General features: G+C 37.1%; 2 protein-coding genes across 4 annotated transcripts in view; one reads left to right on the forward strand and one right to left on the reverse strand.

Annotated features, from left to right (window-relative positions):
• The window catches only part of NAA16 (N-alpha-acetyltransferase 16, NatA auxiliary subunit), a 366,631-nt gene that overhangs the window by 242,860 nt on the left and 96,015 nt on the right, over positions 1-27,756 (forward strand). The window lies entirely within an intron of this gene.
• VWA8 (von Willebrand factor A domain containing 8) overlaps positions 1-27,756 on the reverse strand; it is a 174,965-nt gene that overhangs the window by 131,108 nt on the left and 16,101 nt on the right. For 2 of the 3 annotated variants that reach the window (XM_052705551.1, XM_052705550.1), the window contains 7 exons: positions 21,262-21,392; positions 19,390-19,500; positions 7,568-7,735; positions 5,483-5,647; positions 5,034-5,083; positions 4,589-4,697; positions 1,238-1,342 (listed from right to left, as the gene is read on the reverse strand). In XM_052705551.1, the coding sequence (XP_052561511.1) occupies positions 1,238-1,342; positions 4,589-4,697; positions 5,034-5,083; positions 5,483-5,647; positions 7,568-7,735; positions 19,390-19,500; positions 21,262-21,392 (839 nt within the window). Of the gene's footprint in view, positions 1-1,237; positions 1,343-4,588; positions 4,698-5,033; positions 5,084-5,482; positions 5,648-7,567; positions 7,736-19,389; positions 19,501-20,514; positions 20,860-21,261; positions 21,393-27,756 lie in introns of those variants that run through there. The other variant, XM_052705552.1, reaches the window with a different exon arrangement.

Raw genomic sequence — 27,756 nt, forward strand, 5'->3', positions numbered from 1 at the left:
TTCCATCTAGATCCTGGTTCTTACTGGCAATTTCAATCATGCTGATGTGTGCTGGAAGGGAAACACAGCATGACACAATCAATCTACCTTTTTTGGAAGGTTGTCTGGAATAAATTCTTACCACAGGTGCTGTGCTGGAGTGATGTACAGTGGCTCTGCTGTTCACAAACAAGGAACAGTAGGAAGGGGGTGCAGCAACAGACAGCAGCCTTGGTTGCAGCAACCATGAAATAATGGAGGTCAAAATTCTGAGGAGAAGCAATGAAGCCAAGTAACAGAGTACAGATCTCGCATTTCATGGGACCAGAGTGGCTCATTCAGAGAAGTAACAGACAGGATCCCAGAGCAGGAAGTTCTGAAGGCCTGTGAACACTAGCAGGACCTCCTTCAAAAGCAAAAACTCATGAAAACAAGCTGATAGCCTAGCTAAACTAGGGAGTTCAGGACCAAGCTCCTGTGCAAATTTGGGAAGTGGCAGCAAGGACAGATAACTGTCATTCCCTGACACACAGACATGGTTCAGGACCATTCCCTAACCACTACATTGAATATTCCTAAATAGGCAGGTACAAATGACTTCCATTTTTCAGGACTGAAAGAGCTGGGTGAGATGGTTTAGGCTGCAAATGTTTATTTGCAATATCTCCTACATTCGAAGAAGAAAGCAAGCTAATACTGTGCTAAAGTTTTAAAAGGATTAATAGAATAACCCAGTACAATTACAAGCTTGATAAGCTGTTATTAAACACAATCATAACAACAGAACAGATCTGGTCAAAAACAAACAAGAAAAGGCTAATACAGACTAAAGCCAGAAAACGAATACATTCTTTAAGTATACTTTATCAAATGCATCTTGTGACATGTGATCTGTTTTTATTTCAATATCTCCTCTAAAAGGTCAGGTGCCAAAGGTATTTTTAAGCATTTAACTACTTTAGCCACATAATAAACTACTCTCAAGCAAACATTTCTATAGTAACGAGTTTTGTGCAGTCTTGAAGTCAGGTCTAAGAATTCTATAGAAAACAAGTTTTGCTTTTCACTCTAATGGAATCTATGAGCACTCTAAGGGAATCCATGAACATCTAAGTGCTTTTGAAAGACTGTATTCATACCAGCAATAATGTAACCACCTCACTCACTTAAGATTTTTTATTCTTTTTAAAAACTGAAATAATGATGTAGCATTAGTCAACATCCATTGCTCCCTTGAATTACAACATGCAATACTTACTTTTAGTGCATCTTTGACAGCAGTTCTGCCTTCCTTTCCAAGGAAAACATTATAGGGATAAAGCCGGTCAATAACATGCTGGACTGACATCATAGGAAATGAATCCTAATTCAAATTAAAAATACAGATGAAATAAAATGATTGGTTCATCATTCATCAGGTGTTAAATCCAAAATAGTGCTAAACTTGAAATAAAAAAATTAATGGCAATAAACAAATGACCAACTCATCCAGCAGTTGGTCAGATGTCAAAACAGGCATTTTGAACATGCAGTTCATTACAATGAAAGTATCCCAAGCAAGTTAGATAAATTATGCCAAAACAAGCACTTCTTCTCCCGTGCATAAATGGAAGCCACAGGGACTGTCTCAGAATCTTAACATCACTTGAGGTTAGATGAGACAAATTCCACCAGTGGAAACCGTGTTTCACACTATGACAAGAATCTGTACAATAACAGCCTACTATTTCATAGCAATTTCTAATATTTACTTCTAATTCTATTATATTGTACAGGTTTTACTTAACTAATTTTTAGAAAGTTTGGAACAGCTGAACAAAATTTGTTTTGCTTTGAAATGCGTTACCAAGGATGTTTGCACTTCCCAAACAAAACTGTAAACAATGTTTTACACTTCCTTGCTAATTATAAGTATTAATTATTCTGTCAGCTGTTATCTGAACTAGCAATTGTTCCAGTCATTTTGCCACAGCAACAGAGAAAGAAATAGAAGTACTTCTGAGAATAGTTAAAAGACAAGCACACAACTTTCGCCATGGTAGAAAAAGTGTTTCAAAAAATCCTAAAATAATGCTCAATTGCTTCACAAAAGACATGCACGTTATTAAGGATTGATCCTGAGTAACTGTTGTTATTAACAATTAGTGGACTGCTACTACTTTTTTTACATGCTCTAATATAATTTAAATAAAATGGATCAGTTCTCAGTTACAGACTTGGATTATGCAGAGATCCAACTAAAGAGAAGAGTTGCTCAGAAATGAGATCAGGAGATGCATATTTTATGAAATGCATAATTCAATTCATACTTATAATCAGTAGCATTTATAATGTTCCATATTAAAAAAACATCAGTAAAAATAAACAACTTAAGAGCATTGTAGTAAATATGCTGCCTAAAGGATCACAAAGCCCATTACTGCATTTTAAAAGCCCTCTATAAATAAAGATGTAACATATAATTTGCACACACTATCTCAAATTAATAATAATTACAGTGGCATATCCAAAATTAGCCTCTTCAGAACAGCATACTACAAAAAAATTTGGAGAAATGAGTTTTCAAACTAAGAAACACATTTTTGAAACTACATTAATCTATGTAGAAGACAGGGAGACAGTCTTTATGATATATACATTCTACACTGCTCTATTGTTTGGGTGTACTGGTGAATGGAAGCTGGACAGGAGCCTTACAGGCCAGAAAGCCAACCATATCTCAGGCTGCACCAAAACAAGCATGGCCAGCAGGGTAAGGGAGGTGATCCTGCCCTCCTGCTCTGTGCTGGTAAGACCTCACCTGGAGTACTGCATCCAGATGTGGAGTCCTCAGTACAGGAGAAACATGGAGCTGTTGGAACATGTCCAGAGGAGGGCCACAGAAATTATCCAAAGGATGGAACACCTTTCCTGCAAGGACAGGCTGAGAGAGCTGGGGCTCTTCAGTCTGGAGAATGCTGCAAGGTGACCTGATAGCAGCCTTTCAGTATCTAAAGGGGAGCTCCGGGAAAGAAGGGGACAGACTCTCTAGAAGGGTCTGTGGTGACAGAACAAGGGGAGGTGGCTTCAAGCTCAAAGAAGGTAGATCTAGGTTGGATATAATAAGAAACAAAAACAAACCTTCTACATTGAGGATGGTGAGGCACAGGAAGAGATTGCCCAGAGATGGGCCTGATGCCCTGTTCCTGGAGACTTTCATGGCAAGGCTGGATCAGGCCCTGGGCAACCTGATCTAGCTGTAGGTGTCCCTGTTCATTGCAGGCGAGTTGGACTAGATGACCTTTAAAGGTCCCTTTTAACTCTAAGGATTCTATGATTCTACAATTGTAAATCAATCCAAAACCAAAAAAATGGTTAAATCAAAGTAGAGGATGATGACCCAGTGTGTGAAGGAGAAATGTTCCAGCTAGAAACAGTGAGAACAGTTGGCTTAGAAAACTGAGTGATTAAAACTAATTCTAAAAGAAACAGTTCTGGCCTATCCAAAAAAGATGCTGTCATACAATGGTAACATTTTCACATTCTCTAATGTAAAATAAAACGCTTCCTTCATTCCACGGTTTAGATAATGGCTTACATCTCATTTTCTTTCCATCTCTCTGAAAGCTATCTGGCAGTCATTTAAAAATAATTCTTCATACAGGGCTTAAAGAATAAAAAGTTGTAATTTATTTTAAAACCCATCATGTATTTCTTTCCAAAGCCCTTTATGTGCTCTTTCAGTTCTCTAAACCTGAATCTTAATCACTTCATACTATCTGATGTAATACCACTAATTCAGACCCAAAATTCCATCTCTAAATATCAGGCACAATGACTTTCTAGCTTATAGTTGAAGGGACTGAGCACAACAGTGACACAAATAACTGACACCTTTTAATATGTACAATCCAATAAAACTTATTGTCACTGAGCAATACCACTGGTGAGATGATTGCATGGAAGATACAGTGGAGAATTATTCTACTAGACTTCTCCACTATGGATTGTAGCTGTCAGGAGAACTACTGTACCTTCAAATATGCTCAGCCTGCATCTGCTGATAACTCCCTTAAGTTTATTCTAAATTCACCAGCCATCCCAAAGATCCCAAAGATCTAATATGGGATTCATCTAATACAACTTACCGGTCTCTGACATTGCATTTAAGCATATTATTATTTATTGCATTAACAGTCTCTGCACCTGCATTTGAACTTTTTGTTGTTAAAGGAGAGTAGTGTCTTTGTAATGCAGCATTAAAACAGAAAAATCACAACCTACAAAAATGCTTATTTCTCTACACTGATAATACAAAGAGGTCCACGACAACCTCACTGTCATCACATACGCTGTATCTGAAGTCACAGAAGTTGATTAAGCAGAGTAGGAACATTATTTTGAAAACACACAGATACATTCAACTATTTTAAAAATATTGCATTGTGCCTTTCCTTGCCCTTCCATATTATGCTTGGTTGAAGTATTGTTATTCAAACCATCTTCGGATTTTTAAGTTATTTCCCCAAAATGTTCTTGTTCATCTTCTTCCAGACACACGAAAAATACAGGTCTAATTCTAAGAAATTTTAAGCTTGTACAGTTTCACAGCACATGTGTATACACTTACCAAAATCTGAACTGCAGCAGATAAGCTGTCTAAAGGAAAATCTGGAAGTCCCAGTGTAGAGGATTCTTGAGAGCAGAGAGTTGTAGCAAAAGACAGGATCTGAGAAATTCTGCATAGAAAAAAATAAGTACAGAGTTTTACATATTCCATCTGTACTTAAAATACTAAAGCCTAAACAGTTAATTACAGTTTAAGATCAGTATAAGATGCTGAAACTCTATCTGAGCAGAAAAAAAATAATGTGTGATTGAAGTTCTAAAGCATTAAGGATTCACTACGAAGGCTGCATATAAAAAGCTGTTTGAGCATACACCCACACATATTAAAAGCTTCTTCAGTTCTGGTCTCCATGTAGAGACACAAGTTATAAAAATAGCAAGGAAACCTGAAATGACACCACATTTCTTCATTAATTTTGATTTTTCTTTTAATTATGAAAAATTACCTCTCTGCAGAAATGTTTGATCCAATTGAATATAATAGCTGAAGATGGTCCTGAAAATAGAACATGAAATCATAAAGTAAATTCATTTTTGGGTCATACTGTAGGTCACAGCACATGATGGAGAGACACTTTCTATTTTTTCTGCTAATTTAGACATGAAGAGTCTACTCAGTCCTGAACACAGATTTAATTTTATGAACGGAAGGAAATATTATCAAATCTTTCTTCTAGGGCTATATTGTCTAATGGAAATTATTTTTCTGCTGCAACATTCCTTGACAACTCTAAGCCTGCCTTTCAGGAATTTATTAGAGAGCAGTATGAAAAAATGCCATTTAAGATAAATGTATTGTTCAGGTATTGATTCCAGAGGTGAGCTAAGTAAAACAATGTCAAAATAATAGCTCTACTCAGTACAGATAGTCCAACTCTTCTGTTAAAGTGCTTACCTTAAAAGGCAGATGATAAATATCTCTAGCTTGAAATCTAGAGCGAAGGGGAGGATCCAAAGGGTTACCAGAATATTTAGGTACTGGCAAACCCAATGCTATTACACGAAAATCTTCACTAACTCGAACAATCCTCCATGCATCCAACTCTGACTTCGTATGATCCTAAATTAACCAACATAAAGCAGGAAAAAAAAAGTTACATCACTAAATACTCCTCCAGACTAAGCTGCAGACAGACTAATAATCCTTGTTTGTCTAGCTATAAATATGGTATTATTCCCATCTTTCATTCAGAAATGCTAAAAAGCATTGATCTATTCCAATTTGCTGATCATAAAAGCAAGGTTTTCCAAAACAAAAGGAGATAGAACATTTGATTACGTACAGCTGTCAGGCAATTTGATTAGAGGCCCCACAGACAGTCATGGTTCAGAACTACATGTTCAGAACCTTGCTTTCAAAAAGAACAGAAAATAAACAGATGACAAAATTCATTTTAACCTGTAGCACTACAAGTATGGTACTGTGAGTACTTTTTTTTTCTTTTCCCTTCTTCTTGTAAATGTAAAAGAGACCATTATTGCTTTAAAATTTTCATTTACAAAACATGCTTTATTACAAGCAATACCAAAACAGAGCTATCACTGGACTCCTTCACAAGAACATCTATGTTGTGTATTACAGCTGCTGTCCTGTAAAAGATTCAGTGCACACAAAGCAATATACACTGTTAAATCTTCACACATCACAGTTTTGTCTTCCTTGACCTAGTTATACAATATATGATTATTCACACTGAAGAAGAGAAAATGAACATTAGCTTATATGATGTAATATCTGCCAAACAACAATATTAGATTTAGTATTATAGCAGGAGATTTATTTAGTTCATCAACTATTAACAGTACACCCGAGGCACTCATTCTGAAGTGTTTTATCATTAGAATCCTCTTTAAAAAGGAAAAAAGAAAAGAGAAGATGCTTTACTTTGCAATGAGATCTTGTCCGAGTCTGAATTCTCACTTTCAGTTTTGAAATACAATCACAAATTTAAAAGCTTACTTTTCAAATTTGGTAATAATTCTCCCAACAATTGTATCTTCCTATTAAATACCATAAAAAGATTTTTGGAAAAAGCACAAATTAGAAGATTTCAAAGCAGAGATAAGAAACTGAAGAAATATCAATATATTTTCAGAAATTTGCTATGGTACTAAGAATATAGAAGGCAAGCTCACTTAATTGGGATCAACTAGAAGGCTTACTGCACATTTCCTTTTTTCATATAGGTCCAAATCATATACTTATCAACAGGCACAATAGACAGAAACATGAGTGAGATCAGACAAGAGACCAATAGGAATGTGAGTGGACACTACAGCACACGAAAGCATGAAACAGAGTACTGGTGGAAACTGAGATTAAATTTACTAAGGTCCCCAAAAGGCCCAAGAGTGCCCAACTCAAATGTAAGCAATGGGACTCAAACCTTGAAGAAAATGAAAATGGTTGAAGTAGTAACAGTAGCAGATATGATCCCATTGCCTATCAAAAGTAAACTCACTATCCATTTCTTATCATTTGGATTGGCTCCTCACACATATTTTACTAAATTAAAGGTGAGACAGTACTGAGAAATACTGTGTCACCAATCTTGACCTCTTTGTTTGGCATCCTATTTTAAAAGCTTATCAACAGGACTACTACAATGCTGAAGCACTATCTGAACTTCACGGGGACACTTTCAACTGTAATCTCTTCTCACAAATACATTTTGTTTAACCTCAACAGCTTCCACAATTTACATACAAGCAGCATATAAAACTGGCATGAGCAACTGTCTTTTTTTTTTTTTTAATGGGGGCAGAGGGATATAGGTTAAAACAGTGTTTTAATTGAAGTGGAATGTTATGCATCTCAGCTAACTTCCACCCTAAAATTTCAACCTGTCTAACATCTCACATACACACTGTGTTCGAATCCAAGCATTTGGCTTCTAACTACTATCCTCTTCATAACAGTATTCAAGCACTACCAAGAACAGGAAAAAAAGAATGGAAAATCCAAATGGTATTTCCCTACCTGTAGAAGTTTGTCATAACGTTCTGCGGACATGAGAAAACGTCCATCTTCAAGTTGCATTTCCCTGTTCTCCAGCAAATTGTTTAACACAGGTAAGACATTGCGCTCAGCCTTCTCCAAACCTTCCAACACAAGGATTCGTCCTTCTGTAGCTGCACGAACTGCACACTTTTCAAAAGTAACAAGCAATATTGGGAGAGAAATAAACATCAAATATCTCATGAAATCCCACTGAAAAAGAATCCACAGATGATTTCCAGAACAGTATTTATTTCAATAATTATCAGTAAGATTGGAACGGGTTGCCCAAGGAGGTTGTGGATGCCCAATCCCTGGAGGCATTCAAGGCCAGGCTGGATGTGGCTCTGGGCAGCCTGGTCTACTGGTTGGCAACCCAACCACACAGCAGGGGGGTTGAAACTAGATGATCACTGTGGTCCTTTTTAACCCAGGCCACTCTACAATATGATTCTACAAAGAGTGACAACTGATTGTATTAACATGTTCGTAAGTTGGACTTTTATAACTGTTACAGGGACTGAAAAAGAAATAATAATATAAATAATAACAAAAGGTACTGAAAAAGAAATAACAATATCAATAATAACAAAAGGTATTCTAGTCTCTTGTATCAACAGAATAAAGTGTAAAATCGTGTTAACATTTTAGCGTATACCCAGTACATGATAATAATCAGCATGTTTTCTTTTTGATGTTGCATAACACTTTTCAGATATGACAATTATGGCACAGCTATTTATATAGAATACACAGTTTAGAAGTGGTTGTACATGTTTACAACCATATTAAAATATTTAGAAACCAAAGGTCAGATATTCCTTGGGATTATTCTGGTTATGCACCAGTGTAATTCCATTACCAGTACAGTGTTTTAGTCTGACCTGAAGAGAACAACAATCTGGTAAAACCAGGTGTGGGAGATAAAAACAAAACAATGCTATCAATAATCAGATTTTATCTATGTGATAAAATTAGAAATGTTTGTAATTATATTCCCAGACTGAACACCGTCTTCTATAAAAACAGAATAAAAGCACAGACTTTCACTTGTGAACACTTTGGAGCATTTGGGGTGGGACTTTATTTCATTTCTATATTTCTCCTCATTGCTTATTTGTGAATTCTTACTGTTTATATGAGCCTAATGTCTATCCAAAACATAAAACTAAGCTCTGCATTGGTAATTTTGCGCAGCTTCTTCTCAGTCAATGCTGTGGGCTCAGAGAAATTAGCTAAATTCACTTCATAACTATTATTCACAATTACTGCCCAATGAAAGACAAACTGAAATTTAATGCTTTCTTGTCTATTTCCAGATAGCTTAACCAGATAGTAACAGGGAATGTGTAGATGTACCCAATATCAAGAAGCACCAAAGAGTTTTGCTTCCATTCCGACTGCATTTGAACAATTTTAGACACAAGCACAGTGGCAAAGGGAGTATGATTGAAATCTATTCCCAGCTTGTCTCCTATGAACTCCTACAGACAAACATTTCATATGACACTAGATGGAAATCTCTGATGAATACAACAGATGTCAAAAACTGAGACAAAGAGAAAGAAGGAGGAAATGAGAAAGAACAAGGAAAAAATATGAAGATAGAAAAGAATAAAATAAGAATTTCACATGGAAAAAAATATTCAAAAAAGAAAAAAAAGTTCAAAGGACAGCTGGATAAATCTAAGCTAGAGACAAAGAACAATTCAGTGCAACCAAACTGATGCATGGTACAAAGCATACGACAGAATCAGAGATCCATCTGATAACACTAAAGATAACACTAAAAATAACACTAAATGGCACCCTAACTAATTTAGTTGTTTCTTATGCACGCCATAGAAGTATACTTCTATACTTCTATCCTATAGTGAAGTAGAAGCATAAACAACAACTATGGGAAAATAAGCCATGATGTAAGATTTTAACATCTTTATTAAAATAGCAATAACTACTTTACCTAAGCTCACAAATCTCAGTACGCATCCGTGTATTAATTTCCCTTCCCTGACATTTTTAGGATCTAATCTCAAAATCAATATCTGAGGAACCCATGATAATCCCATTAACCAAGTGTAGTCCTAAGACTATTTCCCTTGCACTGAATCACTAATTCCTTCCAAAAGCAATCAGCAAGTGAATTATAGGCTAATTCAAAATATTATGCTTTAACAAGCAATAAAAAAATTTCACTCCCTCCATTCCAGAAAATCTGTAAGAAAGGCAAATTTTGTACTAACATTGTTCTCTAGGAAGGTCACTGGTCAAGTAAAAAATCTGCTTCAACCTGTTTAAATAGAAAATCTGAGTCTCCAGCAACCAGTCCAATACCTGGCATGAACAAAATGCTATATTCTCCAAATGCACTTTGGAGATACAGCCAGAATACATTTCAACAAACATTTTATTTGCCAGGTTAGTTGGATTCTGCATATTATATGTCTATGAAGACTTTATGACCATATTTTACTAGCCAGAGGAAAATACACATCTTGTTCATATGTCAAAATATTGTCAGTATCCATAGAATCTTGTTGACTCATGTTGAGACATGCACACTATGAATGAAGGCTTGCTGAATTAACAGTCTTCCAGTATTACAAATATCACAACATAACTGAGGCTGCCAGGGCCCTCTGGGTCCCTCTGCTCCAGCCCCTGCCTCAGCAGGGACACCCAGAGCAGGGTGCCCAGGGCCACATCCAAGGGCAGCTTTGGGAGGTCCCTAAGGAGGAGATGCCACAGTTCTGGGCAGGCTGTGCCAGTGCTCCGCCACTGCACAGCACAGAAGGGCTCCTGGTGTTCAGAGGGAACCTCCTGTGCTCCAGTTTGTGCCTGTAGCTTCTGACCAGGCACTGGTACCAATAAGCCTCTCTTTTGGACTTGCACAATCTGGTATAGGTTTAGATTATCCAGAAGTATACTGTGAACTTCAAAAAAATGTTCTCTACTGACAGTACAATCTTGAGAAGTGCCTATTAAAGCACGCAGATCAATTCAGAAGATCACAATTTAAAAAGAAAGCAATTTTTCTGAGCTAAAAAACCATTCAAAATTTTTATCCAAGGTTATGTTGCTCAGTACAATATTTCAAAATGGATGCTACATATTTTAAGAAGTATGTATAGGTAGCCAAAGATGATCAGCTTCAGGAATGTCTGAGTGCTCAACTATGTTTTTTTCACTTCTTAATCAAAGAATCCCCATAACAACAATAATAACATCATCATCTGGGTTCTAATTTACTCTGATTTATTTTTTTTTCTTTAAACAAATTGTGCTCCTTGGATATTTTTAAAGCATTTCTAAAATACAGTAAACTATTCTCCAAAATACAATGAAATATACAAACAATTCACCTCACTCTAAGGCTTGCGAGTAGTACTAACATCAGACAGCATAATGTCTGCTCTTAAACAGCTGTGTATCCCTGGCTGAACTGTGATATTTATGCAACCTGTTTGGTAACAAGTAATAAATTTCTGCAATAAGCTTTGCACACTGCGAGGTATCTTCTGAATCATTATTTCAGTCATATCTGTGACGGGTTGTTTTGGAAACTAAAAAGCGTAACAAATAAGAGAAAGGCAAGCAAGTTTGCAATCTGTCACTGAAAATCGTTTTTTAAAAGATGTTTCCAAGAAACTCATCTTCATAATTCTATAATGAAAACCCCAAAATAGCTGTGCTGTCTCACTCTCTCACCAGCCTCATTTGTTTAAAGTGTTTAATATAAAATATAATTTGACAGAGGGTGTTATATTATGCAACCTTGATGGTAAACCTGAGATTAAAGGTATTAATTCTTGTTAAAAGGCAGAGAGGGATTTGTTAAATGCTTATCTTCAGGTTTATTTTAACTCTAGCTAGGGACTATTTTGCTCATCAAATGCAGAACCAAGCTCATTGCCTCCCACCTGTGCCCCCACAGATCTGAAAGAATGGTTACCTGGATACCTGCTCCAGGGAATACACGAACTTAAAACAGGCTGAGTTTCTTCCCCAAGAGTAGAAACCCTTAACACAGTATTACTCCCATTGCAATAGACTTAGGCAACAAATATGTAGTGTGGATTGCTTACTCTGCTTTCATAATTCACCTACAAAAATATATTTCTTTCTTCAAAGGCATAAACACCTTATTAAGTACACAACACATAAAAGGTATTCACAGTCTTTTGCACAACAGGGCCCCTGCACTTGAGCAGAGCAAAGCACAACAACTGCAGGAACAATAAAACCCCACTCATGAAAAAAGTCACATAAATAAACTTACACAGCAACAGAAAGAGGGGGCAGAAAATAGCTTGACATAATGCACATGCCTAAGTGCAAACACCAGAGGAAGGACGTTTTTATAAAGCTAAGCAAAGTAGTTTGCAAGAGCATAAGAATTTGAACAGTGTTGTCTGAAACGCCACCACTGGAATCTAATTTGGTTTTCTCAGCAGAATGAATAAAATAAAACCAAAAAATTCTGTGATTTTGAGGTATATTACAAACCATAAATAGCCTTATTTTTTTCAACTTGCGCATCACTGTGAATATCATGTACAGGCTATGTTTCCAAATGGTAAAAAATGCTCCAAAAATTGCTGAACATTAATTATTAATTAAACCGTCTCTTTTTCAGGAGATACCTGGAGACTTGAGAAATCATCTGGTAAAGATAAAACAAAAGTTTGGCTGTTTTTGAGTTACCACGATCGTGTGTGCCTGCAAGAGGATAACAGAACTTAAAAACATAAACTCATGCTGCAGCGACTGGGGGGGGGAACACATTGATTTGAGTCCCTGTAGCCATCAAATGTCACAAAGCTCAGGTGAAATTGCTAATTTCTGAATTACTTTCCATGGGGTCAAGTAGAAGCAATTTTATCAAAAGTAAATCATTTAAACTAACCAGCAGGTAAAGGAAGAGGATTGGTCAACAGGTCAAGGGAGGTGACTGTCCCCCTCTACTCTGCTCTTGTGAGGACCCATCTGGAGTACTGCATTCAGGACTGGAGCTCCCAGCACAAGAAAGGCATGGAGCTCTTGGGAGCAGGTCCAGAGGAGGGCTAAGAGGATGATCAGAGGGCTGGAGCACCTTTTCTATGAAGACAGGCTAAAGGGTTTGGCTTGTTCAGCCTGGAGCAGAGAAGGCTCATTGTGGCCTTCCAATATTTAAAAGGAGATTATAAACAGGAGGGAAAGCAGCTTTTTACACAGGTAGACAGTGATGGGACACGGGGAAAATGTTCTAAAATCAAAGGGAAATTCAGATTAGATGTCAGGGGAAAGTTATTCACTCAGAGGGTGGTGAGGCGTTGGCACACCTGCCCAGAGGAGCTGTGGGTGCTCCATCCCTGGCAGTAATGAAGGCCAGGTTGGATGGGGCCCTGGGCAGCCTGAGCTGCTAGGTGGCAGTCCTGCAGGGGGCTGGAACTTGGTGGGCTTTAAGGTCTCTTCCAACCCAAATCATTCTATGATTCTATAATAACATATAAATAAAGGGCAGAGATGCAGAATGGAGTATGCAGTGAGGTTTTCCTCCTCACTTTACTGGGGAATAAGGAGGATATTGACCAAAACTTGCAATTTTCTCAGGTTATACTTTCAAGAAGATATAACTGAAATAATCAGACCATCACATTTTCTGTAATACTTGTATGGAAATAGAAATTACCTAAAAATTTAGAGGGAGTCTAAAGATAGATGTACAGACACGCTGAGATCAATGAAGCACATAAGGCTGTCACCAAATGGGATAATCTACTTTACTAGAATTTAAAAATATCTGCCAGTCAGGCAGCATGTCTATATAGCTACCAAACAATAACATTTAATATATTTGTTCAATTTTTACAATGCTCAAGTCCTTTCTTATTGATTTCCCTTGAGAGATCAGCAGAGGAAAGCAGCTGCGGAATACTGGAGTGAATGATTAGTTAATGAATGAAAGTGATAACATATTACCTCTCAAATAAAAATAGTCAAATATTTTGTAGTAATTTGAAGGGCTAATAAAAACAACGTTCAAACAATTTCAAAGCAGCAATGCCAAACTTATTAAAAAACTTAGTATTATCTTTCAGTATTTGTAAGATGTTGCTCATTCTTTTCAGTAACATTTAATGAAAAAAAATGCTTTCAAATGCACAATGCCATTTAAAGATGAGATTTAAAACTACTTTCATCAGTTAAATACTACTATTCATCTGAGAGTGTCTATTCTATTTTTTATAACAATTTTTGTAGATAAACTATTTTTTTTAACTTTACAAGCTAGGCCACAACAAAATAAGTTATATCACTTTCAAGCTTGATGTTCAGGTTTTATTAAAAGCAATAAATTAGTAATTTTGGTTAATTAATATATTTTTTTTAAAGCATGAGAGAAAGCAAATGTTTAAACCTTTTTAATCCTCTGTAATGGAGGGGAGTATACCTTCATACTTCAGCCCACCTCCCTTGCTGAGACAATCAAATGTTTTCTGGGTGGGTTTCATAGCTAATTTTCTCCATCGATGCTAGAAAATTAAAAGGCAGATTGCATTTGTTTTGGGTAATACTGTAAGCAAAAGGAAAGGGAGACACAATTCACAGTATATGATGGCACTGTCAGATGGGATATTCAGTAACCAAAAAGACTTCAGATGTCTGAAACAGTGTTCATAGAACGCCTTGGGTTGGGAGGGAACTTAAAGATCATCTAGTTGCAATCCCCCTGCCACGGGCAGGGTTGCCACCCATTGGATCAGGTGAAATCAGTTTAATTTTAATCTATAAGGAATTCTAAATTTGCAGTTGTAGTACTCCTCTCATTACATCACAACTACTCATCTCATATGTCTTCTACATCAAATCAGGATACCAGACTCTTAACAAGCCCAGTTAAACGATGACAATTTTAGGAACATAAAGCAGTGTTGCAAAGGATTAAAATACAAAGAGTTAAGAGAGATTATACAGAGGTCTTTATCATGCTTTTTTTTTTCTTAATAGACAAGAAATACTGTGTTGATGTCAGTGAAGATTAACTTCAACCAAATACTACTGCTTTCTACCTATTTCCATATAGCATTCTTCTTTCTGTGCAATGTTAGGCAGAACCAGAAAATCAATAGTTCACTTTTGTACTTCTGGACTGCATACCTCTGCTTTCTACAGACTTTCTTATCTAGCTGCCTATACCAAATAGACAGATACTGCAGTGTGGAACAGTCATTAAAATACATCACACTGTTTTGATGATGCCTTTATTTGGCTAACTTACCAGTTCATCAAAAACTCACTGTGACCTCCAACATAGTAATAATAAATCACAGAACTACACAGTTTGCATTCACTGTATACTTTTTTTTAACAGCTGAATTATTCTTGCTCACCTCTTTGCTAGTTTATAACAAGTTTTTGTGGTATATATGTACTTATTTATATATGTATACACATACACAGGCTTAAATACGAGCATTTTATTCAATTAATCTCACATCTTCACTTTAAAAAAAAAAACAAAAACTTCCTAATCTCTTTTGAATAAAAGAAAATAAATGTAATTCTATGTAGTGCTAAGCTGCTCGGGGGTTTTGTGTCACATCTGTTTTACAGACAGGACAGTTTAAGCTGTCATTTCATCACTCTTCAAGTTCAACAGGTTACTACATGAAGTCATTCAAACCAGAGCAGGTCATTTTTTTGTTACCTTGACAAACAATTTGAAATTTTATCACTGTACAATCTGTATATTCCTAACTCCATCATCAAAGATATTCTGTTAAAACAAGCATGCTCACATGGAGCATTGAAACTGTTGGAGAGTAGCCAGAGGAGGGCCACAAAGATGATTAGAGGGATGGAGTACCTCCCCTGTGAAGACAAGCTGAGAGAGCTGGGCTTGTTCAGGTTGGAGAAAAGACCTCATTGCATCCTTCCAGTACCTAAGGGGAGCCTATAAACAGGAGAGGAGCCAACTCTTTACAAGGGTAGATAACAGCAGGACAAGGGGAAATGGTTTTAAGTTGAAGGAGGGAAGTTACAGGCTGGATATCAGGGGAAGTTCTTTACTGATTATTTATGATTGGTGAGGTGCTGGAACAGGCTGCCCAGAGAGGTTGCAAATGCCCCATTTCCAGATGGGGCCCTGGGCAGCCTGGCCTAGTATTAAATGTGGGGGTTGGCAGCCCTGCCTGTGGCGGGGGGGTTGAAACTTGATGATCTTCAAGGTCCTTTCCAACCCAAGCCATTCTATGTTTCTATGATTCACACAATTCAAAGATACACTAACTTTCTGCATACACAGCAATAGCTATGATTTACATACTCATCCATCCACAGCTTAATTAGCAAATGTTCAAAAATTATCTTATATTTGTAGTTTCTCAGCATACACCCATATAATATTGTTCTATTTATTCCATCTTCAGTTTGCTTATGCTAAAGGGAAAAGATTGTTCACATGATCAGGAGTTCAGTGTTTGGGAAGTGTTTCAATTTAATACTAAACCTGGAAGATGCAGTGGTAACAAAACCAGGTGCTCTAGGCAACATAGGAGTGATACACTTCTTAAGCAGAAATTAGCTTAGCTGCTCTCCCAGTTGCACACACTACAAAATTTTAATGTAGGATTTCCTTAGATGTAACAATTAAAAAGCATAGGAGGCTGCAGAAATAAAAATTTAGATCAGAGGCATGCAGACGATGTAAAGAAAAATTGCATCAGAAATGGCAAAAGTGTCAAAAATATTACATCTAACTACATAATTTTTGAAAACAGGATTTTGAAAACATTTTGAAACTGAAATAAGAATGTCAATATTGGTTCAATTAAGTGGCTCAGGTACAAAGATTTAAAGAAACAGAAAGATGCTGCAAGATTGGCTCTTCAATCAATAACAGCTGAATTTTCCAGTTAAATATCTATGTAATAAGGAGTAAATCTAACCAGCCACTTGATGCATAACTTAATTAACCCATGCAATAAATTACAGAACAAGATCCAAGAGGTTACTTAATTGTTTCAGTAATTTCAGTGATGACACTTCTGAAACTTCTGTCAATTAACAGCTCAAAACCAAAGTTACTGGCTCAAGGTAAAGTCAAGAAGACAAGTTCCTGCTGCCAGTACTTGAATGAAAACAAATAATTCACCATAGTGCCTTTGTTTTACACAATTGTAACTGGGAATTTATTTGATAATTCAAGGTTTGCCTTTATATTAATGGTTCCTAGTCATTCATTTTGTTTTCCCCATTCCTGATTTTAAAATGTTTCAATTTTTTTCCTCATCAGATCTCTCTTCTTACTTTGTAACTCTACGTCTCCTCCCATATGATTCACTCTAGCATTAAGAAATGAGAATTGGTTAAGACACATGCTGACCTTTCAATGACATGACAACGCAGAACTTCAGTCAATGCCTACCAGTTACTTTTCCCAGGTCTATATAAAATAACTATCTGCCATCATACTCAGCAACTTCTTGTTAAAATAAATCAGATGCTTTGAAGTATCTGAGATATTGAGATATCCACTTACAGTATTTATTTTGTCATTATTAAATGTAGAGCTATAAGCAGCTATAATACATTAACAATCACTCAGAGACAATTTTACGAACCTGATTACATGAAATTTATTTCTACTAATAAGATGCCAGTTGCCATCACAGTATACTATCATTCAAGGTGTTAGATAACTACATTATTATACTGTGACTTGCAAAGAGCCTCCTAGACAACTGACAGGTAAGTTTTATTTGACCCACAGAATTCACCCAGTGGATGTTCTGGAAAAGAAGACTTCTGAGCTTTGCTGTCTTCTATATAGTGTCATGAACAGCAAGCGTAATGTTCCACAGAAAAGGAAACAGTATGTAAATCCAAAAAGTATAGCTTATATCTTCAGTTTCTCATATAAGTTCATCTTTTCTTTAGCTCACCTATGGCAATGGAAGCTATTGTATCAAGCTCTACCAGAAATATTTTCTTAAGGCTACCTACTGTTGCCTTCTCTGTCTTGAAACAGTTCATAGACTGAGGTTTAAAGAAGACTAGAATCTAGCTTTTGCAATGTTTTGCACTGAAAACATTAGCTATCTATCATCCTTTAAGTGCCTATAATTAAAATACAGTGCAAGAAAACTTTGGGTAGAACATCACTATCTAATAGGTTCATCTTTCATGTTTTCAGTACACATCTAAATAGCAGTTATTTGTTTTATCATCTTTCCCACAAAACTTAAGCATATGTAGTCAACTTGAGTATGATTCACTTGAATATCTTGCTAAAGGAAAACCCGGGTCTGAAATACTGCTATGTTGGACTCTGGTAAAAGCCTTTCAACTGAAAATTTCCAACAGATGGAAGAAGATAGGTAATCTGAGACCTTTACTTTAGAAAGGTAATCTTCACAGAATACTCTTACTGAAGCGAGATCACTCAAAATAGCTTGTGCAAAGTGAAACAAGCTGCTTTGTATTTATACTGGGATCACAGTCTTCACACAAATACAATTAACAGATTATTCTCACATCTTGCTGAGATTCATACAGCCCCTAATACTTGGGTTTTATAAATGTTAATTAACTAATGCTTCTACACTGAGAGAGAACTTCTCTTTACTCTGCAGTAAGCGCAAGGATAAGACTGTCTATAACAACAGTTAGCAATGGAGCTCACGAGTTAATAAGTGAGCTCTATAGTCTGCACAAATGCTTTCATCCTCTGGTAAGCAAGAAGTCATTTACAGCCCTAATCCACATAGGATTTATCCTTTAAATTATCTCATATTGTACAACTCTCATATTTATGGATAACCAGTAAATAATTTCAAATCTGAGAATCTATCACCATCATTTACCATGATTTCAAGAAAATATATTTTGAAGGTTGGTAGTGCTGAAAAAGAGATTAATTGTACTTCTTCTTTTCTTATTTTAAAAATAGTAAATTATTTCTTTAATGTAGAGAATAAAACATTTAGGCTTTCTTTCTTCTCCTATTCCCTTTCTACTTTCCACCCACAAATTACTCACAGGATGGTGCTATCATTAACCTCTATCATACTAACAACTGAAAACTGCTTTAGATATAACATTTAAATTCATACCACATCAGAGAAACTGACCCACTCTATTTATTTAGGCATCTAACTTGTATATAAATCAAAACAGACATTCTAAACAAAGTATATATTTTACCTGTAGACATGTCCTTGATATCTTACAATAAATTTTTCCTAACCTAAGTCACTCTACAGTTTTACTTAATGTGTTGGCAAATACTGATGACAGGAGTGTTTAGATCATAATTTTAATTCTGATCAGAAGTGATCTTCTGAACCAAATCTCCCAATTGTCTCCATTTACTGTGCTTGGGTTTAAATACACAGAGCAGTACTAACATAAATGAACTAGACTCTTTTTCAGTGACATTAGATCAAAGGACTCATTTCGAAAATACATCTAACGTGCTACATTGGTTAGGCAAGAGCAATATCTAGAGAAGTGCTTGTGAAACTACAGTCTACCTGCACTGAATGAATTTCACTTCTCATCATTATAATAAACAGAATAAATTGTCTCCCTAATAGAGTCCAAACAAAAGGGTAAAAGGGTAATAGAGGGAGCAATCTTGGATTTGGGAAAAGACAACATTTTCAGTAATAACAAAATCAGGAGTGTTTTAGGAAATCTTCTAACCATCAGAAACATACCAGTCATTCTGTATGCCACATATTGAGTTTTCATCATTTAAACCATGATTGTCTTCAAAGCAGTTGTAAACAGGAATGAGGTGGTGTGTGACTGTAACTTGCCTGATCAAGATAAAAAGCACTGCCATCTCGGATCTCTCGTCGCTGTTTCAGGTCTGTCTCAGTGGTGTCCCTTGATAGAGCAATATATTCTACCTCTCTCTTTGTCAGTTCCTGTGGACAACAAACTGAGGTTATTACAAAAATAAAACCACAACTCCAGTAAGTGAACTTCTAACAATAAGTCCAATGGTATAATTGCACAAAAGAGCTCCAGACAAAGCACAGTGATCTGAAATAACTTTCAGATCTAATATATCTTATTTTTAAAACGTTTACAGTGTGTTCTGCCTCAAACAAAATGGTTTGAATTTCTGCTCAATAAAGTTTTATTTTCTCCCAATCTATTCTAAAAACATAATAACCAGCAATAAAGATGTTCAACTGAGCATCCATAAAGTCTTCTTTATGGCTAATTTTCTGGTTTTGGACACCAAGAAACAATCAACATCCACAAATCATGGATAGAAATCCAACTTTTCCATAAATTATTTGAAAGCTTCAATTCTGTCACTGCTCAGTAACACAGTGTGACACAGCTGCAATTATTACCTGCACATACTTTGTGAATATACTGATGAACTATATTTTTCTCACCACCTCTGCCAATATTAACACAAGTTGCAGTTTACTTCTGTAAAATTATATACTACTTCAAAAAGAAAAATCTTTAGGTTTGTTTTTAAAAAAAAATAAAAATAAAAAATTCAGGAGTTCTACTTAGAAATTTCCATCTTAAAGGAAAAAAGAAAACCAAAACAAAAAATAAGTGTACTTATACCTGATGCTCCTGCTACTTCTTTATCTGAGATATTACGCATTCTGCTAGGAAACAGATTGATGCTGAACTACCCCTAGCCCTTGTCACTCATGGAAAGCATTGAAACAATAAGCAGCAATCTTTCTAATGAAGCTCAGGTGTATACACACTGGTGTAAACAAGGATACAGCCTATGTCCCATGCCTTGCTATCAGGTGTCTCCTCTTTTTAGGTTATACCAAACTCTCCTCATCTCTTCTAAGGAATGCACTGAGCTATCAAGTAGCATATCTGGTCTATTAGAGCATTAAATCTTTTTTCTCCTTTCCAAAATTCAAAATCATACAGCTTTCCTCTGAGAGCTTTACCTCTGAGAGCCAGTCTTTGAATTCCTTTCTTTTGATTTGAAAAGAAATGGCTGATCTTCATGACAATTGTTACACACCTCCATTGGTGATCCTTCTGCACAACCAGATCTTGGGTAGAATCCATGGCAGACAAAACCCTATGCACATTTTCTTTTGGAGCAGCCACTCATCCCCCATCCTGATCATTTAAAAACACAAATGCCTTTAATGCAAAATCTTGCACACAGTGCTGCCATGGTTCATGCAGATGGATGTAGGCAAGTTCTTCCCACATTCTAAGTGTGGATCACACGCACATCTCCACTTTCTGATCACTCATGATAACTGTTCCCAAAAGTTATTTAGAACACTTCTTTCCCAAATCCTTTACTTCATATCTTTTTCTATAAAAAGAAGCAAAAACGATTTGTTGTCTGTAACAGTAGGCAGATATCTTAATCTTCCAACATACATAATGCCTAGAACAAACTGTTTCTCCATTTGTGATAGCATATGGTAACATAGTCTTCCAACTTTCTTTTTCCCTGGAGCTTAGGCAGAAGAACATATTAAAATGCCTGCACTCTTTATTCATCTAAAACAAACTGAAGTCTGGAAAGAACCTTTATGGAAAAACTTATTTACCTCCTCAAGTTGCTTGCTGTGAAATTTTACAGTAATACTTTCCTCAGTTTGGCTAGTAGAGGAATATCTAACTGATGGCTAACTAATGTCTCTTTCTCCAAGAACTTAAATCAACATACATACCAGATACTGCATGGCAATAGACCGTCGCAAGGGCCCAGGAGGTCCAATAAGAAAGACATCCTGGCCGAGAAGATCTTTCTGCATTATCCATCTTAAATGCTGTACTACAGACTGGGCAAAAGAATCTGTCACTTTGAAAGAAAAATAAAGACAAGAACACAATAAGTCTAAAAAGTGTTAGATAGCTGGTCATCCATGCATTTTTTTGTTCTTTTCTCAAAAACTAAAACAAAGACATAAAGATGTGTCCTAAAGCCAGGTAACAGAAATGCAGAGAATTCTACACAATTTCTCTTAGGCTACTTACTTTATACAATAGTTTATATCTTACCCACTGCCTTTCCCTCTTTGAAAATTGCTCTTTTAAAACAAGTAAAACAAAACAAAAACAGAAAAAAGCTGATGATCTTAATTTCACACTGAGCTCATTAATGAAAAGACTTCTCAGCATCAGCTTGATATGGGAAAGACAAGTTGATTTTCATTTGTAAAAGACTAATCCAGCCTACATCCCAATTCTTCTGTAAATCATGAACTTTAAATAAATGAACACTCTGCTTGTACCGCCATAAGTAGATTCATTTTCAGAATATATTTTATTTGGTACTTTCTTAAAAGCCAACTACAGTCCTGCTTATGTTTTCACACAGTAGCACACACCAACTATCACAGAAAAGCAAGACTCATAGTAACACTACATGACTTATCAATACCAAGTAGCTTCCAAAATCATAATGAAAACCAAATCAAAGCAGATCCACATATCCCTGTAAAGAATGCCACTGATTGTATTTAATATTTACCACATTCATTCAACTGCTGGCACTACTGGAGAGCATCGTGTGCTCTGAGAGGGGGGCACCGTTCCTGCTGCCATACATCACCCACAGCCCATACCTTCATGTAGCCCGCAGCACAGCACAGCCCTTCCTCAGAAATGGGCAAAAAGGAGAGCAAGAGCACAAGCAAGTCAGGACGGAGGTTTATTTATGCTTGTGTGTATATGGTTGCTTTCAGAATAATGTGACAAGACCAATGAGAGGGTTTGAAGCGAGGGCCTCGAGGGAGGTGGATGCAATGCTGGAGATGCATCCGAAGTGCAGTAAGAAAGGAGTGTGAGAAGACAAAATCCTCACATTATTAGTTGTTTATTTACCCTTTTTTTAGCATGTTTACTGGACTCAATTAGAAACCAAAATTTTAAGAAACAAGTCCTGTTTCTACTTTAGCTTTCCTGAGGCTGAAATAAGGAGAGTTCAAGGAAAGCAAGCAGTAATATCCCTCAATTCTCAGGGCTTCCAATTTGCCTTTGTATCTTTGTGTATCAGAAAGACAATTCCTTTTTGTAAAACAATAGAAACAGCAGAAAATGATCCTGCGAGATTCTAGGAAGAGGGTATAAGGGTGACTAATGAAAACTTTATTAAAATTTTAAGTGAAGACTTAGATCTATCACTAAAGAAAACAATCAGAAATCTCCCATTTCCAGTGAAATCTGCTATAACCTCACCACCAATATGAGCAAGAGTAACATGCACACATAAATAATCATAGAATGACCTGGGTTGAAAACTCCCCAGGGTTCGACCCCCCAGGCTGCCCACAGCCACATCCAGCCTGGCCTTGAATGCCTCCAGGGATGGAGCATCTACAACCTCCTCAGGCAGCCTGTTCCGGTGTTTCACCACCCTGTGTGTGAAAAGCTTCCTCCTAAAGCAAGCAGCCTGCAGCACCCAGTATTCCCAGGAGGTCCCTCATCCAAGTATCCATGTACTAACCAGGCCCAACCCTGCTTAGTTACTGAAATCAGATGAGCTTGGGCATTCCCAGAGTGGCGTGGTCGTGAATTAAACAAGTAACCTTTGTGTTAGGATCATCAGATTAACTGTAAACAAACATCTCAGGGATTGGTTCTGTTTTTAAACAGCTGTCATTAATGTTCCTGGGATTACTGCATATACTGCTCTCTCAAGTGTTGGTGTGGTAAGATCATATGAATGAAGGCATACATTCCTCTTTACTGCAATACTGTTTTTATCCAAAAGCAATGCACATCACACGTACCACACACCACAGGCAAATGCAAATTGGTCCTTCAGAGAACGTATTCATTTCTATGAGACTTTCAGGAGAAAACAAAATTCACATTAGATATAATTCTCATGAAATAAGGGCTAATGAAGCACACCAGACCCTAGCTGTCCAAATTCTGCTGCTTTAAAAGTATGCTAATTTGAAAAGCATCACACAGTGTTTTATGAAAGGTACCACTAAAATTCCAAGATACAGACAAAGATACAGACACATTCATTATAACTTCCACCTGTTGTATGAATGCACTGTGTGCATCATTAGTGCATTTCTTTAGGAACTGCTACCAAAAAAAAATTAAATAAAATTAAGGAAAAAAGGTACATTCCCTAAATTGGAGAAATAACCTTGCAAATCTTGCTGGAACACTGAATTCTTTTCACATCAAAAGTCACACATTTGAAGCATCGACACAGCATGACTGCAGGCGCCTCTGGTGTATTTCACTTAACATGTGTAGCTATCTTTTTTATTTTTAGGATGGCCTCAAGAAAAAAAAAAAAAAAAAACCTCAGGTCAGACTTAAAAGCAGCACCATAAATAGAAACAGGATTTTAGAATGTTCAGCAGCATCTGTAAGACAAACTGTCATTTAAATGGGAACATGAGCATTTGAAATCTAACAGCCTTTGGAACATGACCGCCTCCCCCTCCCATGCAAACCTTAAGGCATTTCAGGATGCTTATGTTCCTCTAATTTCCTAACTTTGCTTTTGGAGAAAGGGTCACAAAAACACACCGTTTCATACTGATTTAAAGTTACTAGAAAGTGGTTTCATTGCTTCATCATTCAAATAACTCTTCCCACATACGGGTTACAGCTGGAGCAATTATAATGCATTTTTAAGTCCCAGTCACCACACTGACCATCTGCAAACTCACTCAAAGGAAGCCCGTTATAAATAATGCTGAGAATTCAAAGAAAGTGTTCCCTTAGGTGAACTGTCATGCCAACAGCTTCCACTTTTCAGTTCCTTCTATTTTAATGTGTAATACTTGTACATCTCTCCATATAGTAACCCTACTTCAGTTTCCTTCTAAAAATCAGAAAAATATGAAATTTTCTATGCATATGAAGTCTACATTGAACACACTGCTCCCACAGCACATTATACTTTTCAAAAGAAACTTCAGATGCAGTATATTATATTGTATATTATTTCTATATATTAAGACTACTTTTACTGTGGTATCTGCACAGCAAACTTCTTGTGCCTACCAAAACTTGAAAAAAAAATTCTCACTATTCAAGTATTATATATTGACTTGACTCCAAGAGGCACATAATCATTTTCTGTGACATTTAGAAGACAAGGCAAATTAGCTGCAAAAGCATCAGCATGTATAATGCAGCAGTTTTTATTAATTATCCCATGAGTCAGATAACACCTAATGCAAACTGGGTTTACACAAGCTGTTCAGTGGCACTCTGCTGATTTGCACTAGTTGAGTAGCTGGCCCAATATTCTTAATCTGCAGGGTGGTGCATTGGAAGCCTCCGCCGTGTATTCTCAAAGACACCATCTGGCACATGCAGAAGAGTAGCCAGTGCTACAGTTTGCTGTTCCTGTTTATTGACGACAGCCAGAGAAAGAAATTGCCTTAGACCTCTTTTGAATATGTTGCAAGTGGGAAAACACCTAGCAGAATCTTTGCAAACGTTTTGTAAAGTGAGCAATTAAAGCAGAATGGAGAAATCCTCCAAAGAAGAAAACATTGTAGACCGATTCTGAAGCAAATGCAGCAGCCACTGCTGTTTGATCCACAAATCAGCTTTTGATAAAACCAAGATGGAAATGGATATGTTAGCCTCTGAAATTTTCCAGTTCACTCATACTTGAATTCGTGGCATATGCTACACTCATGAAGAAGTAACATTCAGTGGAGATAGCAGACTTGCTGTTGGCAAGTTGTAGCCCATCTACAGAAGAAATCCCATAAATGACAGATACCTCTTCCCACTGTTCAGATGCAAACAGACAAATAAACCAATTTCCAAGAATATCTAATCCAGATGTGGTATAAAATATATCACAGTCTCTGTATAACTCTGGTTTGGTTAATCAAACAAAAACCAGCAGGCACTTAAAATCATAGAATCTGTAAGGTTGCAAAGACCTCTAAGGTCATTTAGTCCAACTGCCAACCCACCACTTACATGCCCACTAAACCACTTACCACTTAGAACGTACCACTGTGTGTCATTCAAACAAAATGAAAAAGACTACTGCATACTCACACCTTTGTTACAGCACTTGTTTAGAGTTTGAAAACGACTCCTTTTTTTCCAGGTGAGGCAAAAATCTGTGAGGGAAAAATGATCTCCCTTTTGTATAGTTACCAAGGGTTCCTTCAGTTTACATACCATTTGCTGCACAGCCAGTGTAGGGGTGGCAACTCTATAACAGGAAGGAGGGGGTAAAGAGAGAGGTCTTTGTCTATAGACACAAACATATCTTTAAAAAATGTTCAAAACAACTGAGCTCACCAGGACACATTTCACAGCTTTTGTGCGTTAGGGGGAAGGCAGGGCATCTGAGCTGAAGAGGAAGGCCCTTACATGCAGACTGCTTTCAGCTGCTTTCATTTAGCATTTTACAAGGAAAAAACTGTTGCTCTTCCAATTTTACACTGATGCACAGATCACAGAAACACAGAATCACTTGGGTTGGAAGGGACCTCAAGGATCATGTAGTTCCAACCCCCCTGCCTAGCAGGGCCACCAAACATACACATTCAGATCAGGTTGCCCAGGACCCCGTCCAATCTGGCCTTGAACACGTCCAAGGACGGGGCATCCACAACCTCCCTGGGCAGCCTGTTCCAGGGCCTAACTACTCTCCTTGTGAAGAACTTCCCCCTAACATCCAACCTAAATCTTCCCTCCTTCAACTTGGATCCATTTCCCCTAGTCCTGCTGTTGTCAGCCCTTTTGAAGAGTTTACTCCCCTCTTGGGTGTAGGTTCCCTTCAGGTATTGATAGGCTGCAATGAGGTCACCCCGCAGCCTTCTCTTCTCCAGGCTGAATAAGGCCAACTCCCACCACCACCCTCTGTCTGCGGCCTTTCAACCAGTTTTTTATCCATCGGGTCGTCCACTCATCAAATCCACTTCCCTCCAATTTGGAGGTGAGGATGTGGTGGGGGACCATGTCAAAGGCCTTGCTCAGGTCCAGGTAAATGACATCGGTTGCCTTCCCTTCATCCACCAATGCCGTCACTCCATCATAGAAGGCCACAAGATTAGTTAGGCATGGCCTTCCTTTGGTGAAGCCGTGCTGGCTGTCTCGGATCACATCTCATTCTTTATGTGATCGAGCATGTTGTCCAGGAGGATCACGGAACCCAAAGAGTATTCAAAGACTCACAATGTGGTTGCATCACAGTCAGTTTTCATTGGAACACTATTTTTCCTCATAAAATTTTCATGGAAACAGCCTTCATTCCAACAATTTTTGTTCTTGCAGCGGTAGGGCAACAATTAGTGTATCTTTGCATGGGCTTAAAAAGGGGGAAGTTACCTCCTTGGATTAGACTGTAAATCTATTTATCATTAATTCCTCCAAGCCGTCTGCTTCACAGGAAGGGATAAGATGTACACAGATAGATCACTGACTCCATTTGAATATAAATGAGAACATAAAGTAATCATGTCAAATCAAACAGCTTTTTGGAAGGAACACTGAATGGGATTCAAGAGACTAAGATTCTGTTATTAACCTACAAATATGGAGTAAATGAAACTGTTATTAGCTGGATGTGTAACTCATAGGAAAATATATAGCCAGAGCAGTCAGATCAGCGTCCGACTGGTGGGCCATATTGTTCCTGCTTTTGAGCACAAGAGCTCCATCCAGTACAAACACATTCATGAGATTCAAGAAATGACCAAGAAGAATGATCAAAAATCTAGAAGACATGGAAAAAGATACTGGAATTCGGACTAGAGAAAAAATGAATTACAGAATCATAAAATCACAGAATCACCAAGGTTGGAAAAGACTTTTAAGATCCAGTCCAACCATCCACCTACCACCAATATTTCCTACTAAAACATGTCCCTCAGTACAACATCTAAACATTTCTTGAACACCTCCAGAGGCAGTGACTCCACCACCACCCTGGCCAGTTTGCTCCAGCATCTAATCACTCTCTCAGAGGAAAAGTATTTCCTAACATCCAACCTGAAGTTCCCCTGGCACAACTTGAGACCATTCTCTCTAATCCTATTGCTAGTCACATGGGAAAAGAGACCAACTCTCACTTCACCACAGCCTCCTTTCAGGTAGCTGACAAGAGATAAGATCATCCCTGAGCCTTAAAATCTTGTTAAAATCTTAACAACTGTATTTCCAATATGCAAGACATAATTACAGTTAAAAAAGAAAACCAAACCAATTTGTAC

This window comes from Tympanuchus pallidicinctus, unplaced genomic scaffold (genome assembly GCF_026119805.1).
Source record: "Tympanuchus pallidicinctus isolate F22 unplaced genomic scaffold, pur_lepc_1.0 scaffold6, whole genome shotgun sequence".
Lineage (NCBI taxonomy): Eukaryota > Metazoa > Chordata > Aves > Galliformes > Phasianidae > Tympanuchus > Tympanuchus pallidicinctus.